Genomic DNA, 25813 nt, shown 5'->3' with positions numbered 1-25813 from the left:
AAGAGCTGCCGCTAATAGAGTGCAACCAGTAAACCTAAACTCAAAGTACATACCAGACATTGGTCACACAGATATAGAAGAGTTGAGAAGTCACATGGGAGTATGGTGCTACACAGCAGCCAGTGACTCCCTAAGACCTCACCAGCCCTGGGCTAGAGGGACAAGGGGATGGGGTAGCCTGGACCTGTCCATGAAGCAGTATCACCAGATATCACTCAAGACAGACAGTGAGGGAACGCCCTGGATTCCCCTTCTTTCCAATGATTAAACCCAGATGGAGGTTAAGAAACATGGAAACTGGGTCATGCAGCCTGCAGGAATTAGTGGGAGGGCAGGAATAGGTCTAAGACCAATAGGCCCTGGGCCAGCAAATGGGACAACCTAAATTAAAGCAAGAACCATATTAACCAGTCTATAAAAACTTGAATCAAGATCAATCTTACACTAGGAGTGTGGAGAACGGACTGCAGAATTATCAACGTTTAAGTAAGATGATGTAGAAGGTTCCAGAAATTTGACTGAATGTAATTTGGAAGCTGTAAATGTATAGATATTTGTTTTAATTTATTTTCCAAACTCCTGATATCTCATTACAGAAGGTCCCTCATTACAAGAGGTAGATAGAATTTTAAAAATACAGCAGGAAATGAATTTTCTGACACTATTATTAGATTTCTTGTTTAGTAACAAAATCTAGCAACCATAAGAACACAAAAGTCTAAAATTTTTTCCCTGGAAATATTCAGAGGAATATTCAGATCAGGCTAATGTAGTAAAAAAACAAAAATGTTCTAACAAGCTTAAAAAAAACAGAAATAATTTGTGTAGTTAACTCATGATCCCTTCCCTTTGAAATACATCCAAATTCCCTGAATTATTACATAAGAGACGCTCGAAGTCATACAAAAGGAGATTTTGGACAATTATTTTATTGGCAATTAATCACAAGAGCATGTCTACAGAGAAGCAAATCCAGTATGTCAAGATCTGCTGAGGCACTTCTTCATGAAGTAGCCCACCAGTCGCTGCGGCCTCTGCTGGTACTCCATGAGGACATCATGGGGGCTGAGAATCTGGTCCCCATCCAGGCGATTGAGGAGAGTGACACACACCACGGCCGCTGTACCGGAAGAGAGGGCCATATCGAGTCAAAGGCAAATGGATTTATTTCACCAAGATGGCATGAGATAAGAGCTGACAGTGAGAAGTAACTTCTCCTTATCCTCTCAGGCAAACAGGCCAACAGTGAAGACTAAGGGTCGGTTGACAGAGAGGAAGCTTCCACCATCCCACCTTGTTGTCTCCCAGTGAAATTCTCAAGCCAATTCCAGGCCCAGTTCAGGGCTGCTCTCACAATTAAAGACCCAGAAAGGCAAAGAAAGAGTTGGATCTAGAAAGATGACTAGAAACTGGGAAGCAGAATTAACTACAATTTTTGTGGTAGGACTGGTAGCAATTTCATTGGGCAGAAAAGCCTGATCTGAGCTGAGACGTGTCATTTCATAATCTTTCTTAAGCTCATTTAATGGCATGGAAAGTCATTGCAGGGATATTGAAAATCTTACATTTTATCATTTGACCGAGCTCAGGGCTGTGGGAGGAAAGATGACAAGGGACAGGGTGGACAGAGGCAGACAATGGCAGTGGGAAGCACAGAGAAGAGGCGAAGTGTTCAAGGCTTCAACCAGCACAGTGGAGGCGAACAGAAAAGGAAGGAGCTTGAAGGCCCACGAGAGACAGCCTACCTCGGATACCACAAGCACTGCACATGGCGGCAAAGACTGAGGATTCCATCTCAATGTTCCGAATGCCAGCTGCATAGGCTTCCCTCAAATACTCCTGCTTGTCCTTCTCTGTGTAGGTACAGAGAGCACCATCTAGACGGCCTTGCCCTGAAGGGCACATGGAAGACATGAGACTTTGACTTGGATACTTGCAACACATGAGTGTATTGAAGCTCTACTGCATGCCAACATGGTGCCCCACATGGACACAGATATGTAAGATCCATCCAGTCCCTGCCCTGAAGCGTATGTCCACTCAGCCGCTAATAATGACAACCATGGTGGAAACATGGCAACCAAGAAAGGAACATGGTATTATGGAGACACTGAGGCAGAAGCCATAGCCCATAGGTGGGAGAAAAGGCTCATAAGACCAGTGAAGGCCCCTGGCCAAGACGGGCCTCCTCGTACATCTGTCCATCTCACCTTCATAGAAGTCCAAGGTACACATTGTGTTTCCAACAACGGTGGTGAATTCATTCAGTTCTTTAGCACACTTCATCAACTCCTCTGCCAGCTGGTTGTCGAGGTCTGTATTTCGAATGACTCGCTTCCCCAGAATAATCTGCTCAAATTCTGGCTTGAAGCAGGCATCCACTGCTTGTTGGGTTATTACCACAGAGCCAGGTTCCAGACCTGAAGCAAGAATAAAACATCATGGCTACTCAGGATGGACCTAGGAAAGACACAGCTGCAGCACGTTAGGGAGGAAAATGATTCATCTATGAATTAAAATACTATAAGCATCGCAGAGTGATATCTGCCAAGATGGCAGAATAAGACATACTGATGAAAGTCCCCACTTACAAAAAGCAATAAAAAGGGCAGAATCAACTATCATTAAACTCTGGAAGATGCTCAAGACTAGAGAACAACTCAACAAACACTGAAAAGGATAAAAAAGAAAAAAAAACTAACAGCAGGAGTGCAACAGGATAAATTTATACACTCTACCCCATACTCAATTTATGAGATGCACAGCAGTGATTCAGCATGGCCTGAGCATTCCAGTACAAGGCCCCCGGGGCCTGATAGACTCGAGGTGGCAGGTGGGTAGTCATGCACATTTTCAGCACAGGTCCCTGAGGCTTGGCCTAACCACAGCATGCATTCTCAATGCAGGTCTCTGGAGACTGATGACTGGTCCACCCAAGCAAAAAATATGTATGTCTTTGTCTATGCACATCAAAATTGTTCTACTAGCCTTGATTCTTGAAGATGATTGATTAAAGATATAATGTTTACAACGTGACTGTGTGATTGGGAAAACCTTGTGTCTGATGCTCCTTTTATCCAGGTTATGGGCAGATGAGCAAAAATACATGGATAAAAAAATAAATAATAGGGGGAATAAGGGGTAAAAATATTGGAAATACTATACTAGATGGAGTATAGGATATATGAGTTTTTTCTTTTTAATTTTTATTTCTTTTTCTGCAATGATGCAAATGGTGATGAATACACAACTATATGATGATATCGTAAGCCACTGATTATATACCATGTATGGAATGTTTGTACTACAAAATATAAAAATGTAATATGTGGCCAAAAAAAAAATGGCTTCACTGGTGAATTCTACCAAATATTAAAGAAGAATTAACACCAATCATTTCAAAGTTTTCCAAAAGTTGAAGAGGAGGAAGGAACTCTTCCTAATTCAGGAAAATCGATCAATGTAATACCAGATTGAAGGGGGAAAAAATCACATGATCAACTCAATCAATACAGAAATGTCATTTGACAAAATTCAATACAGTTTCAAGATTAAAAACATGAAAAGTAGGAAGAGAGGTAATTTCCTCAGCATGATAAAGGGCAAATAGAATTTTTAAAATTATACTCATAACAGTTTCTAAAAGAATAAAATACCTAGAATAAGAAGGTGAAGGACCTGTACACTGAAAACTACAAAACACTGATGAAAGAAAGAAAAGACCTACATAATGTAAAGACCCCCCATTTCATGGATATGAAGATTAAATATTGTTAAGATTCCAAAACTGTTCAAAGTCCTCTACAGATTCAATACAATACTTATCAAAAAGACCAGGACTCTGTTTTGCAGAGATGGAAAAACCAATCTTCAAATTCATACAGAATTGCAAGGGCCCCCAAATAGCCAAATCAATATTGCAAAGAAGAACAAAGTTGGAGGACTCACACTTAACAATTTCAAATTTACCTCAAAGAAGCACAGTAATCAAAACAGCATGGTATTTTCATAGAAATATACATACAGACATATAAAATAGAATTGCAATTTCAGAAATAAACCTATACAACCATGGCCATTTTATTTGATAAGGGTGCCAGTACATTTCTTGGGGAGAATGGTCTCTTCAACAAATGGTGCTGGGAAAACTGAACATCCACTCACATGCAAAAGAATAAAGTTGGATGCCTTCCTCACACCACACACAAAAATTAACTCTGGGTGGATCAAGGACCAAAATATAAAAACTAAACCCATAAAACTCCTAGAAAAAAACATAAGGGGAAAATCTTCATAATCTTGGATTTGGTAGTGACTTCTTAGATATGAACCCAAGAGCATATGCAGCAAAAGAAAAAACAGATAAAATGGACTTCATTAAAAAAAAAAAAAACAACTTTTTACACCAATACACTATCAAAAAAGCAAAAAAGGCAACCTACAGAATAGGACAAAGTAATTGCTAACCTTATATCTGATAAAGGTTTAATATCCAGAATATATAGAGAACTGCTACTAATCAGGAACAAAAGGACAAATAGTCAAATTAAAAAATGGGTGAAGGATTTGAACACACATTTCTCCAAAGAAGATATACAATGGCCAATAAGAACATGAAAAGACATCTACATCATTGGTTATCAAGGATATGCAAACTATAACCACAATGAGATGGCATGGTGTATGAATAAAACTGCTTTAAAAACATATACACACACAGTAAAAAATGAGTTACCACTTCATACCCTCTATAATAGCTATTATTAAAAACAGAAAATAAGTGTTGGTGAGGATGCAGAGAAATAGGAACACTTAAACACTGCTGGTGGCATTGTAAAACAGAACTGCCGTCATGGAAAACAGCTTGACAGTTCCTAAGAAAGTTGAAAATGATCTACCTATGACCCAACAATCCTGCTTCTTGGTATATACCCAAAAGAATTGAAAGCACAGACTCAAACAGATATTTATACAGCAGTGTTCATGGTAGCATTATTCACAATAGCCAAAAGTAGAAGCAATCCAGTGCCCATCAACAGATGAATAGATAAATAAAATGTGGTATAGCCATACCTTATGGAAGATTATTACCATGAAATATTATTCAGCAGTAAAATGAAGTCCTGATGCATATGACAACATGGATGAACCCTGAAGACATCATGTTTCATGAAATAAGCGAGACACAAAAAGACAATTATATGACATCTCACTTACGAAACACCTAAAACGAGCTAATTTATAGGGCCAGAGAACTGATTATAGGTTACTAGGGCCAGCAGGGAAAGGGGAAGGGAAGGGTGATGGGGAAAAGAGTGGGGAGATTATTACAAAATGGGTGTAGAGTTTCTGGGGTGAAGAAAAAAATTGGAGTAAATGGATATCGGCAATGGTAGCACAATTGTGAGTGCAATTAACAAACTGAATTGTATACCTGAAAAAGGTTAAAATGGGAAATTTTGAGTTGTACAAGTTACCACAATAAAAAGTTAAAAAAAAAAAAAAATACTGCAAGCATCACATCCAGTATGCCTCTAAGCAAAAAGTGCTGATCCATTTTCCCTCATTAAGATGATTTTTTTCTGATTATGTAAGTAATTAATACAAAATCATTGTGGAAAATACAAACGAGAAAAGCACAAAGAAGAAAATGAAAATTTCCAGTAACCTCACTATTCTTTCTCAAATGTTTTTGTCTCTCTAGTCATTGCACATTTTTAATTGCTGCCTCCATTCCACAATAGCGGTTACCAGAACTTATTCACTTCATTCCTTTTCTGCAATTTTTTATTAGGTAAGATTTCAAGCAAAAACAAAAGTAGACAAGCATAGTGTAATGAATCTTTTGTACCCAAAATCCAACTTTAGCAATTACCAACTACTGAACAACCTTGTTTTCCTAAAGGTTTATATGACATTAGATTTCAGCATATACTTGTTTTCTGGGTATATCTTCCTAGAATATTTTTGTGTTTATTATTCTACATGAGCATTTTCATGTTAATTGTTCTACATCTTATTCTATTTTCTTTTAATAACCTTGCATGAGATTTGACCATGATCCTTCCCTGATACTTTTTTTTTTATGTGAAAGTGGTTTTCCTAAATGTTTAGGATAAAAGGAATTAGTCAGGAGAGCTTTTCTAGAGCTCATTCATTGTCTCGACACCTTCAAAAATATGGGTGGCTGCTAAGATCTTCCGGCTCTCTTCTCCTTCCCCAACATGCTCCTCCAGACTTTCTCCATCTTTTGTTGCTCTTGTCCCTGCCATGGTCAATTTAGATCTTCCTCTCAGCAATTCCTCCCCGCTTTGAGGTTCATCGTGGAAGAAAGCTTCTGCTGATTGCCTTTGTGCATTCATAGGGCCTAGAAGATTCAAGCCCTGTCAGACTTTAATCTCATCCCTGCTGTCACTCTCCAATTGGGGTGTGCAAAAACCCCTCCTAATTTTACCCTTTTTTCTCAAACTGGGTCTTGCACTTTCTTGGGCATACCTGTTGGTCTTTGGGGATTGTCCTGTTCTCAGGTCTGTGCTTCCTCCAGCACAGATTCCATAGCTGCTTGTTCCCACTTTGGGGATCTCTACCTTCTCCCACTCATATCAATATTGTCCAGGGGCTTGGGGTTTGCTATCTAGTTGCTCTTTCCATTTTTATAGGGCACTTTAGGGAGATTCAAAATCTACGCAACTACCTCCAGAATCCTCTCTGATCACTGATTTTAAAAATACCCCCAAGTCAAGAATTCAAGAATCATTTGCTCAAGTACTAGGGAGATGCTAGTGCAATGTGCACAGCCCTGCAGACCTGCTCGGTGTAATGAGAGTAAATCAGCATGACTGAAAGAGCTCCTGGCCATTTGTATGTTTTCACAGGAACAAGTTTTTTAAAGCATTGACTTATAATCATACAAATGCAGATTTTACATCAATGTTTCTATATGATGAAAGAGAAAAAAAAAAAAAAAAAAAACACGAGATAAGGTACCCAGAAGAACTGAGGTCTAAAGCAAGTACTTTCTTCCCCCTTTTAAAACAAGCACTTTTTTTGCCTTTTATAGTCAGGAATTCCAAATTATAGCATTACTGTAAACCCAGAAGAGGTCAGGCCCGGACAGCAGGAAACAAATGTATGCAGCCTAGGGCTATGAGAGCAAGGCTAATCTGGCTCTGGAACTAATACAGACTCCTTCTATTAGACTCCAAGCTCCTCAGTGGGAGCAAGAATTGCTGGAACCCCAGTTCTTAGCAGGACTGGAACAGTGTTGGTACCTCAAAGAATCCAGCAACTAATTTAAAACACATTTGCCAAACAACCATTTGCATATAGTAATTCAACATAATTCTTAATATTTTACTTTCTAATGGAATCCTATTATTTTTCCATCATCTTTATATATATAGTGGACTGAGAACTTTTAGCCAATTTACTTAAGAACACATCTTTGTTTCATATTTTACCTCTTCTCTCTTTGATTTCCCTGTAGGTTTTCTCATAAGGTACTTCAAATCCTTGAAGGAGTAGAGAGGAGGAGAAGTAAGCAAAGGAGAAAGGCAGATGAGAAAGGGGTATTTAAAATTATAATACAAAGAAAGAATCAAACCAGAAGGGACAAAGGATGTAATCTAAGCTGGGCAGATTTCTTCATATCGATGTCCTACTGTCTCTCTATGCTCTTGGGAGAACAGAATGGACCAAAAAACCACAAACGAGTTCCTTTTCACACTTCCTGACTATAAGCTTTCTAGAACAAAGCCAAGATAAAAAAAAATCTTTGTACCAAATTCCACACCATGTTGGACAACCTACAGGGAAGCTCAGGTTCCACTCAAAGCCTTCGTTCTCCATGGAATGCTCCCTATGCAGGTAAGAGAGATCCTCTGCAGACCTTACCTATCCCGCCGGAAGTGCCGATGCGGAACATGGTGACATTGGAGCACCTGGCATGGAACAGCAGCTTGAAGAGCTCATGAAGCATGATCGCGATGGATGGAACGCCCATGCCGTGCTGAAATCGGGAAGAGATGGTGCATGTTAAACCCAAGACTGTACGTCTGCCTGTGTCTATTCTGATTTACTTCTCATGTGGTATATTTCAATCTAATTATGCTCATCATGGAGGGGATGGAAGATATCAAAATATAAATTCATTTAATATAAATATTTATATCAAAATATAAATTTAAATAAGATGAGTATTTTCAGAAGCTTAAGTTTGCACAGAATTGTGATACGTTATCCATTTCAATCTGTGAGATGGACAACCACCAAGGAAATGGAGACTCAGAGAGGAAGCACCCACTGCTATTGTTGCAACAAACACAACCTTCTGCACAAATGCCCACCCACTCTGCCATGCCCTAGACACACATCTGTTATAGTTTCATCTCCACTCTTCTTCCCAAACTCTTTGCTTCAACCAAATTAAGAACTTGCTGGCCCTTCAACATGCTCCTTGCCTTCCTGACTCTACTTCTGCTTGTATCATTTCCCCCCCTTGGAAATGTGTCACCAATACACCCTCCTCCTGTCTTCCTTCAGCAGCTCTCCCAGTGCGCCATCTTCCAGGTGCCCCTCCATGGAATCTTAGCATTTTCCAGGTACTGTTCCTGCAGTACTTCTCATTTATTTGGGAGAGCTGTGCAGGTCCTAGAATCTATCTGTCACAGTGTCTTACACAGAGGAAGTACTTCAATACATCATCTATAACTGAATGTCTTGGCTCACTAAATGCTTTCAAGGTAGCTGATACTTCTGGAAATCTCCGGGGACCAAAGAGATAAGGATTTACATTTCAATAAGCAGGATGCCCTATTTATTTATTTATTCATTCATTCATTTTAAAATTTTATTTTGAATAATTTCAAACACAGGATAGTCACAAAAATAATACAAAACCCACAGAGAGAACTCCAACATACCTCCCCACCCAGATACACAAATGCACTATCTTCTAACATTTTGCCACATTTGTCAGATGTATCTATCTGGTATCCACCTGTCCAAAAACCTATCAGTCATCAATCTATCCATCATCATCAATCTATCCATCTGTCATCTCTCCATCCATACATACATACATCCATTCATCTATATCTCTCTATCCATCTCTGTTAATTTGAAGCTGAATATGCCCCAAAAAACATGTTCTTAAACCGAATTTCTATGGGTGTGGACTCATTGTTGGTAGGACATTTTGATGAGGTTATTTCAGTCAAGTTATGGTCCACTCATCAATTAAGGATGGGACTTAGCCCTATTACTGGAGACCTTTAAAAGTGGAGTGAAATTCAGATAAAGAGAGAAAAAAAGCCACAGGAAGAAGCTGAACACCAATGGAACCCAGAAAAGGAAATGAGGTGCTTTGCCATGTGACAAACTAAGGACCAAGTCTTCAGGAAGAAATCATTGCCTTGCTGATGCCTTAATTTGGATTTTTTTCCTACCTCAAAACCTTAAGCAAACAAATTTCTGTTGTTTAACCAGACTCAGCTCATGGAAGTTCTTGAGTAACTTAGAAAATTAAAACACTATCTATCCACCTAACTATGTATCTATCTCCTTTCAAATATTTGAGAGTAGGTTGTATACATTCCTGTTCTTTGAACACCTAATATTTCCATGTGCATTTCCTAAGAGGTATATCCTTCCAAACTTTATGGAGTATTTCATTTATATTGTTATTTATAAAGGAAAACAAGTAACCTTTGGTAAAATGTTAGAGACGCCTGGGTTCACTCACGTGGGAAAATAAAAATCTGTGTGAAATAACCCACCATGAGGTGGCAGAGGGAATCCGGAGAACTCTTCTTCGTGCCCAGGTCCAAGCAGGAGACCTTCTCTTCATACCTCCCACCAAACCCTGTGCCAGCTCCTCCCCTACACCTACCAGCCCCTCGTTGGGTAGACTGCTGTGTGTATTTGTCTCTCATGGAGACTGAACCTCGAAGGAAGGGGTCAGGCCCCATTTCTTTGCATCACGGCTGCTGGCTCAGCTGGCTCCCAGCCTGATACAATGAACAGGTGTTTCAGAGACCAGCTCTTCCACAGTTAAATGTCTCTGAGTGCGCAGAGGAGTGAGACATGGGACACTTTCAGAGCCTACACACAGAACACGGGTAGCCCGGGGGCAGGGGCAGGTACTCACACTAACGGACAGCACCGGCCCTACTTTGTACATGGCATAGCGATCGGTTCCTGCACAGATGTTGGGGTAGTCCTTGCCTGGATGTCCAAGCCCCAGCTCTTCGGCCACATAGCTGATGAAGGATTTCATCCGTGAAGGGCTTCCACCAACACACACAAACTGCCAGACAGAAACCCCATCAGCACAGTGTTATCACACCAATTCTCAAAGTGGGGGTCCCAGGCCAGCAATCTCAGCATCACGGATGAACTTGCTCTAATACAGAAATGCAAGTTCCCTGGCCCCACCCCCAACCCACTATGTCCATGGGCCTAGTAACCTTTGCTTTCACAAGCCTTCCTGGTGAGTCTGATGCACACTTAAGCTTGGTTTACAGGCTTACTGCTCTGTACTGGAGGCCCGGGCTGGATGCTGTATTCAGGTCCACAAAATACAGGGAAACCAGAACTTCATTTGTTCTGTCTTTGAGAAACAATTCCAGGTTCCATGAATGCTCTGCCTTCCCTCATCACCTGGAAAGGCAGGCAGCTCAGCAGACTGGAAAGCGACTGAGCTTGAGAATGGGATGGTATGGGCTCCATCCCCATTTCCCTACCTATTAATTGGATGACCAGGGACCCCTAAAACCCACCTGTAAAATGGGGTAATGATAGCTACCTCTCACCTGGTAATTTAAGGGTCATATAAGCCAGTGCAGGGGAGGAGCCAGAGGCTTAACAGGGGCTCAGTAAGCAGTAGCTATCATGGGCACCTTACTCTCAGAGAAGTAAAACCTTTGGTCTGCAAAGCATCATAACAAAACTTACATTTCATGTTGTTTTAGCAGAAAAGCAACTAAATAACCAGGTTTTAAAGCATTTGATGGTGAGAGAAAAGAATTATTAGTCTCTAAACATGAAAAAGGAATTTCCATAGCCTAGAGAAAAACAATTCTAGAATAAACTTAATGGGCTGAATGGAAATTTAATGAAAGAAGTACACGTAGAAACTTGTCCCACAGTTTGCAACTAATACCACCCAAGAAAACACGGCTGAGGGGACATAACTCTATTGTTATTTTATGATCCCATATGGCAGCAATGGAATCTAGTGTCCTTGGTTAATTTTGATTATTAATTCTAAGACTTAGTCTATATTTATTTTTAGTGATTGGGCATTTTTAATGTCTGTATTATGATAAATCAGAACCAAAGAACTTAAGTCCTTGTGGAAAAAATATACCAGAAACTACATTTTGAAAATAAACCATTAAAGACAATTAACAAAACAGAATATCAATACTCAATTGGATTACAAACAGCAATGTTTCTTAATGACTGTTATCATTCCTTACTTCTCAAGGAGATAGTTATATCTCCTGCTTCCATTCTACTAGCAAGCATTAGCAACTTTATTTTATATTGTTTCAATTACATGCTAAATTTGTAAGAGATCAATTAGGGATAAACATGGCAGTAATTACAATAGCTTCGTTACTTGCTAGCGCATATACCCGAAAAGTAACGAACTTCAAGAATTGGGGAAACATTTAACTTTTCATGAAGGTTGTCATCTGTCACCTCTCCACCTTCTCAAGTGAGGTCTACTTGTATAAGCTAGGAGGAGCGGATCTTAAGGCAACTCCCAATTGAGCTGTAACTACCATATGTTACAATTCAATGACATTACAATAAACAGTATATTAAAGAAAGAAAAGCCCTGCTTTTTACCTTCACGTCTCCAAACATAGCTGGGAAATCATGTGTACTGGTGCTGAGGCTAAAATGGTATAGAACATCTTCTTTCATTGTTGCAATATTTGTATTTAAAAGCTGAATGGTATCACTGTTATAAAACAAAAAAGCAGAGAGTTTATACAGAAAAACAGATCAGCACTTAAGGAATAGCACCTTTAGGAACACCTGTGAAAACCTGAGAGGTGGGTGGGCTCAAGGATGGAAAACCCAGAAGAGTCTAGCACGCACTCCAGAGCAAGTGGGGGGGTCTCAAACAAAGGCAATGGGAGTAAATGGTAAGGAAAATTTATGGGGATAAAAGACCACTGGACGGTCTGATTGATCATCTTGGTAAACCCAGAATGAGTCCAAGATTTCTGGCTTTCATAATGGTGGTGTCACCAATGAAGTTAGGGAATCTACCTGGTAGAGATAAAAGCCAAGTGGTAAGATTGTGCATTTACTTTTGAAAACATAGAAATGCGGAGGCATCTAAAAAGGCAGTTGATATGGATCTGAAGCATAGCACAAATCTCACTGTCATCGCTATTGTGTGAAAATTGAAAGCATGGGAGAAATAGAGTGTCCAGGGAGACGATGTAGAAGGAAATGATGGTGAAGAACAAACCTAGAAGCCATCAAAGAATAGATGGACAAGCTGACCCTGTGTGACACATCATCCGATGGCTCCAAATAAATTGTGTTCATTGAATGATTAGTCTAGGCTGCTGGCCATTGAAATTTTTAGAAAATAAAATAATTTTCATATACCCAAACAGATGTATAAACCATCTTCAGCTTGCTTTCAAAGTCCTGACAGTGAACATTGCTAGGCAACAAAGGGACTGCTAAGGACACATCTAAGACTGTTAAAACTTCCTGCCTCCATTCCCTCACTACTAGACTCATAAACCATACAATCCATCCAATATATATAATCAATGGCTCACAGTATCATCACATAGTTGTGCATTCATCGCCACAATCAATTCCTAATAAGTTTTAACTGTTCTAGAAACCCTGTTTTCCCCTGGCAAAACTGCCCAGGGGACTCTCCTGGCCCCAGGTTGGTCCTTGTCTGCGTCCTCCTGGCCCCCCAAGCAAAGCATCACAATTCTAGACCTTGGCCCTCTGCTCTGGCCTCTCCCACGGCAATCTCATCTGTTCTCCATCTCTCTGGGAGATACTTATTGTACCTTATCTGTATTTTACTATAATAATTTCTATGTATTTAGATAGTTTATACAATTCGTATATAATTAATATATTTTGCATAATACACAAAATATATTAATCATATAAAATAATTTATACCACATATATATTTATGTATATATGTATACAATTAGTATAACAACTGTAATGATCTCCAGTAACAAACACTCTTAGAGACAATGGCCATGTCTTATCTATCTCTGAATCCCCATAACACACAGGAGAGAGGCACAGCAAAGTGGAAATCTGGCATTTAGCATCACCAGCAGAGACTTGGGCTCCAGACACAAAAGGCTCCTACTTCTCATGCTTCCTACATCCAACTGCTTTTTTCTTTCTAGTCTGTCTCTAATTTCCCCTCCTCCCTATTCCCCTAGAGTGGGATCCAAATAAACTCAAACCCAAACATTTTAAAAGGCTGATATAGAAAAGATTAAAGAGTCAGGGCACGGAGGACCACGTGGCTGGTGGAGAGTATCATGGGCAAGTTATCTTTTCATCTGATGGTCTGAACCCCCTTTAACTACACGTAAAACGAACATGTTTTCCTGTCATTTTTTTTAATTAGAGAAGTTGTGTGTTGTGGGTTTACATATACACCACCCTATCATTAAGACCTTGCATTGATATGGTACATTTGTTACAATTGGTAAAAGTACATTTTTATAATTATGCTATTAACTAGGGGGCGTGTTTAAACTAAAGGTTCACTGCATGTTGTGCAGTTACATGGATTTTTTTTTTAATTTTATTCTAGTAACAAATATACAACTTAAAATTTCCCCCCTATTAATCACATTCAAATATGTAATTCAGAGCTGTTAATTACATTCATCAACATGGTTTTTGAGAATTTTGTTTGGGCAGAAGTACTGCTGGCATGGGCTGAAAAGGCAGAGAGGGGATGAAATGAAGGGGAAATGAAGGCAGAATCTTGGCAGCAGAGGTCACTTATGGATTGCCAACTGCAGGCTGGGCCTGCATCCCAAGTGGAGGTGGGAAACCTCTCAGGAAAGTCAGGTGGCCCACCTGAGGCACAGAGCTACCTGCCTGCCCTGAGCCCCACATCCCCCCAACTAGGTTACACTGCTCTCCAGACTCATGGTTTGTGTGTGTGTCTGTGTGTGTGTGCGCGCGCATGTGTGTGTCTCTTTTAATATTTTTATTGAGAAATATCCACACGTGCATGTAGTTCAACCATATTATGCAAATCAGTGGCTCACAATATCATCACACGGTTGTGTATTCTTCACCATGACCATTTTTAGAACATTTGCATCACTCCAGAAAAATAAATCAAAAGAAAAAAAAAATTCACACATCCCATAACCTTTACCATTCCTTCTCATTGACCCACAGTATTGCAATCTACCCAATCTTTACCCTTTATCTCCCCTTATTATTTATTTATTTTTATTCTTATATTATATCTATATATACATATATGTGTATATAGATATATATATATTTTTTTTTTTTCCTCATCTGTCCATACCCTGGATAAGAGGAGCATCCAGATTCATGTTTAATTTGACTCTCCTAGGCCAAGGGTAGGAAGTGGGGGCCAGAAGCAGGGAAGCATTTTTAAAGGGACCAATCCAAAAGTGTGTATAGTTGGGGAATCTCTACACTTTTCCAGCAAGCCTTTTGATCTGTAGGCCAGTCTGAAATGAGGACAATCATACACAGACCCAGCATTTTAAGCTCATTTAATGACAATTCTTTTTAATATAATTTATGAGGCTCATTCTCCTTCAGGATGTCACGAATACACAAAACAACAGAAGAACTAATGGGCATGCACCACCAGTGACAAAACAGGATGTGATTAAGACAACTGTGTCACACATTTCAAAATAGAAAAGCTTTTTTTCTCCTTGATTCCAGGAGGAGGAGGAAAAGGAAATGTGGTGTAATCATGAAGAACAGGAGTGATTTTAAAAATAAATAAACTGGCACGTACCATAATGAACTGGAGTGTACTCCATTTTTTTCAAAGAACTTTAAAATAACAAATCAAAGTCATATTATGTGGGAAAATGCCCAAAAATACATTATTGGAACAACTGAAATATAAACTGTACATTTTATATCAATATTAAATTTCTTAAACTTAGTAACTACACTTAATATGGGTAGGAAATACACATAGAAGTATTTTTAAATAACATATTACTTGGAAAAAAATATTTCTGTAATCTACAATACAATTTCAAATAACTTTCACCTTGGTTTATTCTGTTATTTATTCATTTAACACAGTCATTTTATATCTACTATGGTAAAGGAATGTGTGAGATGCAAAAGAATGAAAGCTGGCTTCTGTTTCCAGGAATTTCTCAGAAGGGAAGAGAAAATACTATAACAGTTATATAAACTGCTCCAAATATCTTAAGAGAGGAATTCATGGGGAAGTGGGGGTTATAAGGGAATGCGAGAAGGGAGTCAGTGAGGCAAGGAAAGCTGAGCAAGGGGTGGGAGAGATCAAGGAACCCATCAAGAAAATCCAACAAAGAGCATCAGCCAAGTGCCAGGTCTTATGCTGGGCAAAAATGAGTGATGCAGTTCTACTCATAAAAAGCTTTCAACTTTACCATAGAAATTATATTATTAACAACTAGTACAAATCACTTCAATTAATGCTCGCAAGAAACACATCAATTAGGCACTATTATGATGGCTATTTTAAAGGGTCAAGCTCACATCACTAGTTAAGAGGTTGATGCAGGGCTTCTTCCATGGGTCAGATTAAGCCTTCTAACCACTGCACTGCATGCCTCTCTGAGGACAGTATATGGCAAATGAATAGTCAGCAATAAAACAAGGTAGCAAATAAGACTTACAAGGAAGGAATAACTCCCCAACCTTTAGTTGCATCACATTCCCCAGCCCTCTCTTCTACCTTTTTCTTGCCCTAGGCTCCCACTGGTTCTCTACCACAACCTGGCCAGCACCATTTTGGGGGCAGGGATGGGAGATGAGAACCTTCAGAAACTGGGGACTGCGTGTTTTTGGTTGTCAGTGATTGACAAGCACCAGGGATGCTGATAGTTCAATTTAAAAGTTATCTGAGTTATTAAGTCCAGATCAAGTCCAAAAGGCACTGGAAACGCTAGAGTGTAAGTACTAGAAACTAACAGGAAGAAAGGAGACGGGAGGTGGTCCGTGTATAATTGTGATCTGGATAGTGACAAACACGTGAGAGGTGAAGGAGGTCTCAGAGAGGTCACAGAGAGATTCCTGAGCAATTTCTCACAGAGAAGGAACAAAGGAGACAGAGGGGCAGACCAGGCCGCATCACAGAGACAAAGGCAAGGGCTCCCAGAGGTTCATGACAAGACAAGTGTTGTCAAGGTCGCAGGCAATCAGGACTGAATCTGGACAGAAGAACCTCCCAGGAAACCCCTAGCAGGGATGGATGGACAACTGGGTGGTGAAGAAGTCTGAACATTTACAAATGAATTGGAAAAATTAGTGGATTTAGAAGAAAGTCCACGTAAGAATCAGAATTAGTAGAAGACATTCTTTTTCTATCAATGCCCAGGCATAAAAGAGGGTCACAAGTAGGACAAACTAGAATTAGGGAGAACTGCAAAGAAAGAAGGAAAAGATTCACAACCCAAAAAGAGCCAGGAGGTAAGCAAGGGACAGTGTCTAAGAAGAGTGGCTATGGAGAAGATTAAGCCCCACTAGACCCAGAGTTGAACACTGAGTTGCCCGGTTTCCTGACACAGCATCGTAGGGAAGAGCTAAGACTCTGGCACGAGACATCAGAGGCCATTAACCATCTGCTTTACCAGCCTAGCCAAACCATTAATCCCTGTAGGAGAGCCACACTCTCTGTCCCAAGAACCAAATGTATTAATAAATGTCAAGCGCTTGGAAAAATGCTCGGAGCGAACTAAGTACAACCAGGCATGCAGTCAGAGCCTTACCTGTGGTGATTTTCGGATTCCTCTGTTTTCGTTCCTGCAGCAGCCATTTCTCTTAGCTAAAGTCAGACCTTAAGATGAGCACAGAATACAGAATGGAATAAGTCCACTTAAAAGAACAAGGGTCATGCCAATAGCCAGCGAAGCCACACTAACAAACAGGTGCGTGGAATTCTTTACACATTTATATCACATTTAGAGGGCTGCTAACTTCACAGAGGAGGTAGCAAAAATATGCCCAAACCAAAATGAGCCTGGCTCCTCAGACTCATCTAGAAAACCCTTCTCTACTTCCTGATTTCTCAGCATGACAAGGGTGACCTCTTATTTACCCAACAAACCACACCTCTCTGCCACACCCTTCTAGAACTTTTTTCTCTTTCTGATTTCCAGGGCAGCTCAGGAGGGAGGGAGGAACCAGGTTTAATGCAAAGCAAAGACACCAGACCCTGGGGAGTGGCTCTGAAGACCTGCTCTGGACGGAAGTGAAGGTACTGGCCACCACACCAAAGCCCAATGAAGAATAAAACTAGATATGCATAATGGCACCATGAGTTTTCTGTGCAGCTCAGTAATTGGTAAACCCACCTAAAGTTATTTCTCTGTGTGAAAAGGGGCAATTTCTTCAAAGCATACCAGAGAAGGGAAGATTCCCATTTCAAATTTGGTTCACAAAGTCCAGCATCCCTGAAAACCTCACACCTGTCAAGCCACCCCAATTCCCCCAGCAGCTTTACAGTGTGGGAATAAGTAATTATCCAAGACTCATAAAGATGGTCAGCAGAAATCTGGGAATTTGAGCCACATTTCCCTGACTCCAATCCTATGATTTCTACTACAGGATTCTCAGCCTTCCATCTCACCAATCACTTACCAAAAAACTAGAATCCCACCAGCTAAAACCAAAGAGGTCCCGTTTTGCAGAAAAGGAATTATAAATCTCTTACCCTAGTTTACATCTTGAAATTGTCAGTAAATTTTCAAGGTGAGAGAAGAGTATAGTAGCTGGATTTAGAACAGAGTTTACTGTAATTGCTGCCTTATCTGTCCCTGGGTTTTTGTTCTCCCTTAGCACCTAAAAATACTTCTTTGACAATGTGAGGCCAGCCAAGGGAAGCTGAGGAAAGGAATGAGTTTTTTAAAGAGGCATCACCCCTCACCCAGTATCACCAAGGGGAACGAAAGTCATACGGAGGGCAAAGAAGGACTATTTATGGAAGGGACAAGGCCAGGAGGAGACCAAAATGAGGCCACCTTTTCCCTGCATGCATATGAAAGGGGAGGAGGGTTGAGGGTAGGGCTTCCCCCATAATGCCTTCTGGAAGGATTCTAAGCCATAGACTTCTGGTGATAATTTCAGACCCGCTACAGAATCCATTAAGGAGATTTACAGTCTGCTGGGCTTTTGCAGCAGCCTGGCTTCCAGGAAATAGCTCCCTGCACCAACAGCCCCTGTGGACAGACAGCTTGGGGCTTACTCTGGGGACTCTGCCACTCAGCCATGTCTTTGCCATGCCACTGCCTTTTCCTTTGGAGGTGCAGAACTGGAGGGAGAGGGTGGAAGCCCCAGGGAACTTGAGCAGAGGAAGAGTCAGAGGCAGCATCCCATAGGGCAGCTTCTGAGAACACCAAGACCTGAATCTGAGAATGCCCAGTGTTTCCCTGGAAGGCTCCTCAGAGAGAATCCAAACCCTATATTCAGAAAAGGAAGCACCTGAAGAAAACACTCTATCTGGTCCTGCAGGGGCAGGGAGTTTTCTCTCTCCGCTTGGCTGCATTTATTTCCTATGAATCAGAGAAGCCCAGGATCAGCTGAGAAACTACCTCCCTTGTGAGGTCTTTGCCCTTTGCTGACCAGACCCAGAGGGAATTCCTCGCTGAGTCACTGCTCCTGGGACAGCTTTGCTCCCTACTTCCTCTTACTCCTGGCATGAGTGTGTTCTCCCCCTTCTGACTGTGAGCTTCACAAGGGCTTACTCATCCCCCACAACCCTGCACTCAATGACACTTTGTTTAACCACAAAAAATGCCAGGCGGGTGTTATATTCTGCTTGGAAAGCTCCCAGCTCAGCAAACTTAGGACGTTTAAAGGTAGAGACTGGGCTTGCACGTATGTACTCCTGAGGAGTCCTGGTGTAACTACAAGAGTCCCACTTTTCACTCTCAGAGCAATCAGGGATTGGAGGACAAATTATATGGTCATCCCACCCACCCTCTGAAGGTGACAAGGAGGGGAGGATGCAGGGGAAAAAAACCCTTTGGCCATTTATTTCTCATCACATCAGTTTGTAGGTGGACCCTCTCTTCCCAGAGGCCCATAGGTGAGTCCTGGAGTGGGGAGAAAGTATTCACCGTTTTATAAAAGGAGACACTGGGGATGAGTGAGAAGGGGAAAAGAGCAATTTAGGGACTAGGGGCCATGTTTGAATCTCAAAGAGGCTTCCAAGTAACAACAACAACAATAAAAAAGACTAAAGCCACATTCCTTTTTCCAGTCTTCAAAGGAGTCAGGAAATGAGGTCCATTGCCTGTTGCGGTGCCCTGTAATAATGAGGAGAGGTTCAGCCCACTAGGTTTTAGTTTCAAAAAAGGGAAGGGAGGAGTTCAGGGACCCAGGGTCAACTCTGGTAATGGGGCTTGGCTTTTACAAATTGAGGACATAGTGATGAAGATTTTCCATCAGTTTAACTGATAGGAGATTCTTTCATTCAGTTTAACTTTTCATTTTTTTCTTCTTCTTTTTTTTTTTTAATCTAGAAGAAGTTATTTATAGAATCTGGGGAAATAGTTCTGACAATTGTATTTTTTTAATTCCATTGCCTTTTTTCTTCCCGGCACAGTTTTATTCACACACAATGCAATCCATCCAAAGCATATAATCAATGGTTCTCAGTATAATTCACCACAATCAATTTTAGAGCAATTTCTTCAATTTTAGAACATTTTTAAAGCTCCAAAAGAAAAAGCCCATATCCCTTACACCCTCCTGTTACTGACACTTAACTTCTGTGTGAGATCTTTGTTACACCTGATAGAAGAACAATAAGACATTGTTAACTATGGTCCACAGTCTGTATTAGGTGCATTTTTTCCTATCATTAATACCTTGAAGTTGTGACATACATTTGTTCTAATTCATGGAAGAACATTTTTTTGTATTTGTACTATCAACCCACCTTCATCATGCACAACAGCGTTCATTATGGTATACAGGCCCATGTTTTATCCCCTTTCCTTTCCTTCTAGTGATATACCCAACCCTAAACTTCCCCTTTCAACCACTATCACACACTCAATGCAGCACTGCTATTTACAGACATGACAATGTGTGACCATCACCTCTATCCATTTCCAAACATTTACAATCAACCTTATTTTAAAAGTTCAGCACAAATTAAGCTCAGTTCCCCATTTTCTAACCTCAGTCTATCTTCTGGTAACCTGTATTTTAGATATTAACTCCATGAGTCTGCTCATTCTATTTAGTTCAAAATTAGTGAGATCATACAATATATGTCCTTTGTGTCTGTTTTATTTCACTCAACATAATGCCCTCCAGGTTCATCCATGTTGCCCCATGCATCATGCCTTCATTCCTTCTTACAGCTGAATAATGTATGCCCCACCATATGTATGCACCACATTTTGCCTATCCATTCATTGGTTGATGCACACTTGGGTTCCTTCCAACTTTTTGGCAATTGTGAATAGTGGTGCTATGAACATCGATGTGCAATATCTGTTTGAACCTGCTTTTCATTTCACTAGTACATTTCAATATATGTACTGGTGGAATTGATAAATCATATGGCAATTCTACACTTAGCTTCCTGAGGAACTGCCAAACTGTCTTCCATAGCAGCTGTACCATTTTACATCCCTACCAGCAATGAGTAAGAGTTCCTATTTCGCCATATCCTCTCCGACACTTGTAGTTTTCTGTTTAATACTGACCATTTTATTAGGTGCAAAATGATATCTCATTAGGGTTTTGGCGTGCATTTCTCTAACAGCTAGCAATATTGAGCATTTTTTCATACACGTTTTAGTCATTTGTATTTCCTCTTTGGAAAAATGTCTATTTGTGTATTTTGCCCATTTTTAAATTGGGTTATCTTTTTTATTGTTGAATGGTGGGATTTCTTCATATAATATTCTGAATATTAAACTCTTACTGGATATGTGGTTTCCAAAAATTTTCTCCCATTGAATAGGCTACCTTTTCACCTTCATGACAGAGTCCTTTGAAGCACAAAAGTATTCAATTTTGAGGTGCTATTTATCTATTTTTTCCTTTTGCTGCTTGTGCTTTGGGTATAAAGTCTAAGAAATCACCACCTACCACAAGATCTGGAAGATGCTTCCCTACATTTTCTTCTAGGAGTTTTATGATACTTGTTCTTATATTTAAGCGTTTGATTCATTTTGAGTTAATTTTTGTATAAGCTGTGAGACAGGGGTCCTCTTTCATTCTTTTATATATGAATATCCAGTTCTCCCAGCACCATTTCTTGAAGAGACTATTCCGTCCCAATTGAACGGACTTGGCAGAATTGTTAAAAAATCAATTGACCACTAAAGAACAACTAGGGTTGTATCTGAGGTTCTACAAAAGTTTCACAAACTAAGATTACTTTCCTGAAACCTATAACCTCCAGATGGGTTCCTAGGCCAGATAAGCCCTGAAATTCAGAGGAGCCAGCCTCTCCAGATCATCAACTAGTTCCACCCCCATCCCATTTTATTGACTTCCCTTTCCAACATAAAAAAGCTAGAAAGGGCAGAGCCCAAATATTCCTAAGATTGGGAGAAGAATCAAAGTAGAAGTAATTATAACAGAGAAGTTAGGATTTAACAAATGAGTATAACTGCTGAATCATTATATTGATATTTCTTTTAGTCTACAGTATTTTGGAGTAGCTAGAAGGAGAAAACCAAAATTATGGAACGGTAATCCATACCAAACTCTGAAATCTGTTCTATAACTGCTTGTTACAATGTACTTTGAAATTTCTTGCTTTTTTGTATAATGTTTTATTTTACAGTAAGAAATAATTTTCAAAAATTTAAAAAATAAAAAATAAAATCAATTGACCACAGTTGTAAGGATCTACTTCTGAATGCTCAATTTAATTCCATTGATCAATATGTCTATTTTTATGCAAATACCATGCTGTTTTGACCACTGTGGCTTTATAAAATGCTTTATAGTCAGGAAGTGTGAGTCCTGCAACTTTGTTCTTTTTCAAGATGTTTTTGGATATTTGGGACCCCTGATCCTTCCAAATAAATTTGATAATTGGCTTTTCCATTTCTGCAGAGTAGGCTGTTGCAATTTTGATTGGAATTGTGTTGATTCTGTGAATCAATTTGGATAAAACTGACATCTTAATGATATTTAGCCTTCCAACCCATGAATACAGAAGGTCCTTTCATCTATTTCAGTCTTCTTTGATATCTTTTAGAATGTTTTATAGTTTTCTGTGCATAAGTCCTTTACACCCTCGGTTAAGTCTATTCCTAGATATTTGATTCTTTTAGTTACTATTTTAGTTACTATTGTAAATGGAATTTTTTTCTTGATTTCCTCCTTTGGATAGTTCATTACTAGTGTATAGGAACATTACTGATTTTTGCATGCTGATCTTGTATCCTGCCACTTTGCTGAACTTACTAGTTCTAGCATCGTTCTTGTAGATTTTTCAGGAATTTCTAAATACAGGATCATGTCGTTTGCAAATAGTAAAGTTTTAGTTTTTCCTTTCCAATTCAGGTGCTTTTATTTCTTTTTCTTGCCTAACTACTCTAACTAGAACTTCTAGCACAACACTGAATAACAGTGGTGACAGTGGGTATTGTCTTTTTCTTGATCTTAGAGGGAAACATTCAGTTTTTCACCATTGAGCATGTTGTTAGCTGTGGGTTTTTCATAGTTGACATGTTTTCACAACATTCCCTTTATCATGTTGAAGAAGTTTCCTTTGATTCCTATCCCTCAAAGTATTTTTATCAAGAAAGGAGTTTGGTTCTTTCAAATTCCTTTTCTGCATCATGGAGATGATCATATGCTTTCTCCCCTATGATTTGTTAATGTGGTATATTAAGCTTATTGATATTCTTGTGTTGAATGATCCTTGCATACGTCTAATAAAACCCACCTGATCATGGTGTATAATTCTTTTAAGGTGCTGTTGGTTTTGATTTGCAAGTATTTTGTTGAGGATTTTTTTCACCTCTATTCATTAGAGAGATTGGTCTGCAATTTTATTTTCTCGTAGTATATTCATTTGGCTTTGGTATTAGAGGGATGTTGGCTTCATAGAATAAGTTAGGTACTGTTCCCTCTTCTTCAACTTTTTGGAAGAGTCTGAGTAGGAATGGTATTAATTCTTCTTGTAATAATTGGTAGAATTTACCTGTGAAACTACCTGGACTTTCCCTTGTTTGGAGGTTTTGATGACTAATTCAATCCCTCTACTCATGATTGGTTTATTGAAGTCATATTTCTTTTCAAGTCAGTGTAAGTTGTTCATATGTTTCTAGAAAATTGTTCATCTAAATTGTCTGATTCACTGGCGTAACAGTTGTTCATAATATCCTCTTATGATCTTTTTTATTTCTATGGGGTCAGCAGTAATGACTCCCCTCTCATTTCTGATTTTATTTATTGACATCTTCTCTCATTATTGTCAGTCTGACAATTGCTTTATAAATTGTTTTCTGAATTAAAATTAGTATGCTTTCTAGATATTTTTTCTTTAACAGAGAAACTATCCATAGTTCATTTTCTAATAAAATATATTTAATTATGTGAAAGAACAAAAAAAAAGAAAAGAGGTTTTCAGCCTGGTCATTATCTGAGAGTGAATCCTACTGCAGCCTCCCATTTCCTGCGTACTGATGGGCTGAGAAAAGCCAGTTGCCAAACCTCCTCTCTGAAATAGTCTATTGCAGCCTCTGTCCACACACAGGAAAAGCTCAATTTGGTTTCTGTCTTCTCCTGCCCCATTCCACCAAGAGGCTTGGCTATTACCTCAGCAACCTGGTGAAATCTGGGACCTCAGGACTTTCAGTCCACTGGGGTGAAGGCCTTCATCATTTCAGTAACAGATAATATAAAAGGTACTTACTAGTACCTGTAAGATGTCACAGAGTGCTAAGCATTTCATATATTAATCATTTAAATATATAACTTAAGAGAGAACTTGGGGAATTAACAAGAACAACAAGTTGCTCCCCTCTGGATCCTTATTGTGTACCTGTTCAGTTTAGATTCTGTTCTGTACAAAAGCATCTATTTGGGTATGTATGATCTGCAGAGAGATGAGAGAGCTCCAGGACCCTGAGAAGATCAAGCTCAGTTCACCTTGGCAAACCAAGGTGGTAAAGTGAGCGTCCCATGTATAAGGGACAGATAGAACCTGAGACGCAATGGGGGCAATGATGGATTCTTAAAGAACACCAGGGATCAGCAAGGCAAAGATATGGCAGACGAAAATGTGGACAGGAGAGCACTGGACACAAAAATAACAGCATAAACAAAAGCAAGGAGGCAAATATGGAGAGAGACATGGCACAGCTCAGCGTGGGGAGGTAAAATTGAGGAGAGAGTCAAAGGCCAGCTCAGAGGAGTGGAGCATCATAATAAAAAACAGAGCATCATCCTGTGGATGAGTGGGGATTTTTGAAAGATTTTAGGTAGGGGGCGATGATCAGAGATTTGCAGTTTAAAACAATTATTGCAGCGCAGCTTAGAAAGCAGATTTGAGGGAAACACAGTGGGGCCGGTAGGGCAGACAGGGCGAGCCCCTTCCTTTCTCTGAGCCCCTCCAGATCTGAGAACAATTTGTCATATAAAAGAATCGTGAAAAGACCCAACCCCCCCATGCAAATTAGTACTTGTGCCCTATAATAAAGAGAAAAATTCCTCCTGAGAGCTGCCTGACGACTCTGTCAATACCTACCTGCAACGTTTTGTTGAATGTTGAAATTTATGTATACTTAAATCTCTTTGAACTCTGAAAGCTACCAACCATTCTCCAAAATGTAACTTTACTCCCTCTCCCAAGAAAAAAAGGAGGCGGAGCGAGGACTTCCACTTCCCATTGACGTCGCTATCAAGTCTTTTCTATTCTTCTGCAGGCGCCCAGCCCGTTTCAAGGGGTTCCCGCCCTTCCCTTCGCATCTGGGCTCGGGACTGCCGAGGGGCGGCGCTCTCGCAAGCTGCACTGCCCGGGTCCTGTGCTCCAAGCTGGCCTCCACCCGCAGGTCACCTCCATGAGGTGGGATCCTCGCCCAGGGACTGAGATATCCGGCTGCGGGCTGACGGGAGGAAGCACATCCTCCCCTGCCGCGCCGCCCGCGCACCCTCCCCCGGCCCCGCGCACCCTCCCAATGATGCGTTCCCCGCCCACCCTCCCACTGCGCGCACTCTCCCCAACCCCTGTTTTCCACGCACCCTATCCCAGACCCGTTCTCCGCGCACCCTCCCACTCCGAACACCCTCCCACTCAGTACACCTTCCCCAGGCCCCGCTCACCCTCCCCGGTCCGCAGCTCGCACCCCCTTCCCAGTTAACGGCCTTGGTAAACCAGAGCCCTGGTTACCTCCCCAGCAGGCTAAGTGGGTACGCTGCCAAAGCAGACGACCAAGCACTCTGCCGCGGAGACTTTGGTCGCGCGTACTCACCGGTCAGTCCCGGCTGGCAGCGTCCTGCACAGGAACCTGTGAGATAGACCCTTTGAACCACCTTTTCACAGTGATGCCTGTGACACAGGCTTCTCGCACCCGGGAGGTGGGGGTTG

The 25813-nt window shown here is 40.4% G+C and overlaps 1 protein-coding gene across 3 annotated transcripts; it reads right to left on the bottom strand.

The window, feature by feature from the left end:
• Positions 1-743: 743 nt before the first annotated feature.
• On the bottom strand, positions 744-25813 carry UPP1 (uridine phosphorylase 1). 3 transcript variants are annotated; one of them, XM_077118882.1, is made up of 8 exons: positions 24974-25232; positions 17013-17080; positions 11857-11971; positions 10148-10306; positions 7894-8008; positions 2211-2420; positions 1746-1892; positions 744-1120 (listed from the first exon to the last, which is right to left on the bottom strand). In XM_077118882.1, the coding sequence occupies exons 2-8, from the start codon at positions 17057-17059 to the stop codon at positions 981-983; spliced, it is 933 nt and encodes a 310-aa protein (XP_076974997.1). In that variant the 5' UTR covers positions 17060-17080; positions 24974-25232; the 3' UTR covers positions 744-980. The 3 variants fall into 3 exon arrangements, with proteins under 3 accessions (XP_076974997.1, XP_076974981.1, XP_076974989.1); XM_077118866.1 differs by lacking the exon at positions 24974-25232 and adding an exon at positions 25698-25813 and having other exon boundaries at positions 745-1120; XM_077118874.1 differs by lacking the exon at positions 24974-25232 and adding an exon at positions 17957-18176 and having other exon boundaries at positions 745-1120.

Source organism: Tamandua tetradactyla, chromosome 1 (assembly GCF_023851605.1).
Source record: "Tamandua tetradactyla isolate mTamTet1 chromosome 1, mTamTet1.pri, whole genome shotgun sequence".
In the NCBI taxonomy this organism is placed as follows: domain Eukaryota; kingdom Metazoa; phylum Chordata; class Mammalia; order Pilosa; family Myrmecophagidae; genus Tamandua; species Tamandua tetradactyla.
The sequence above is the reverse complement of the archived record's forward strand: the minus strand, read 5'-3'. Positions and strand labels throughout refer to the sequence as shown.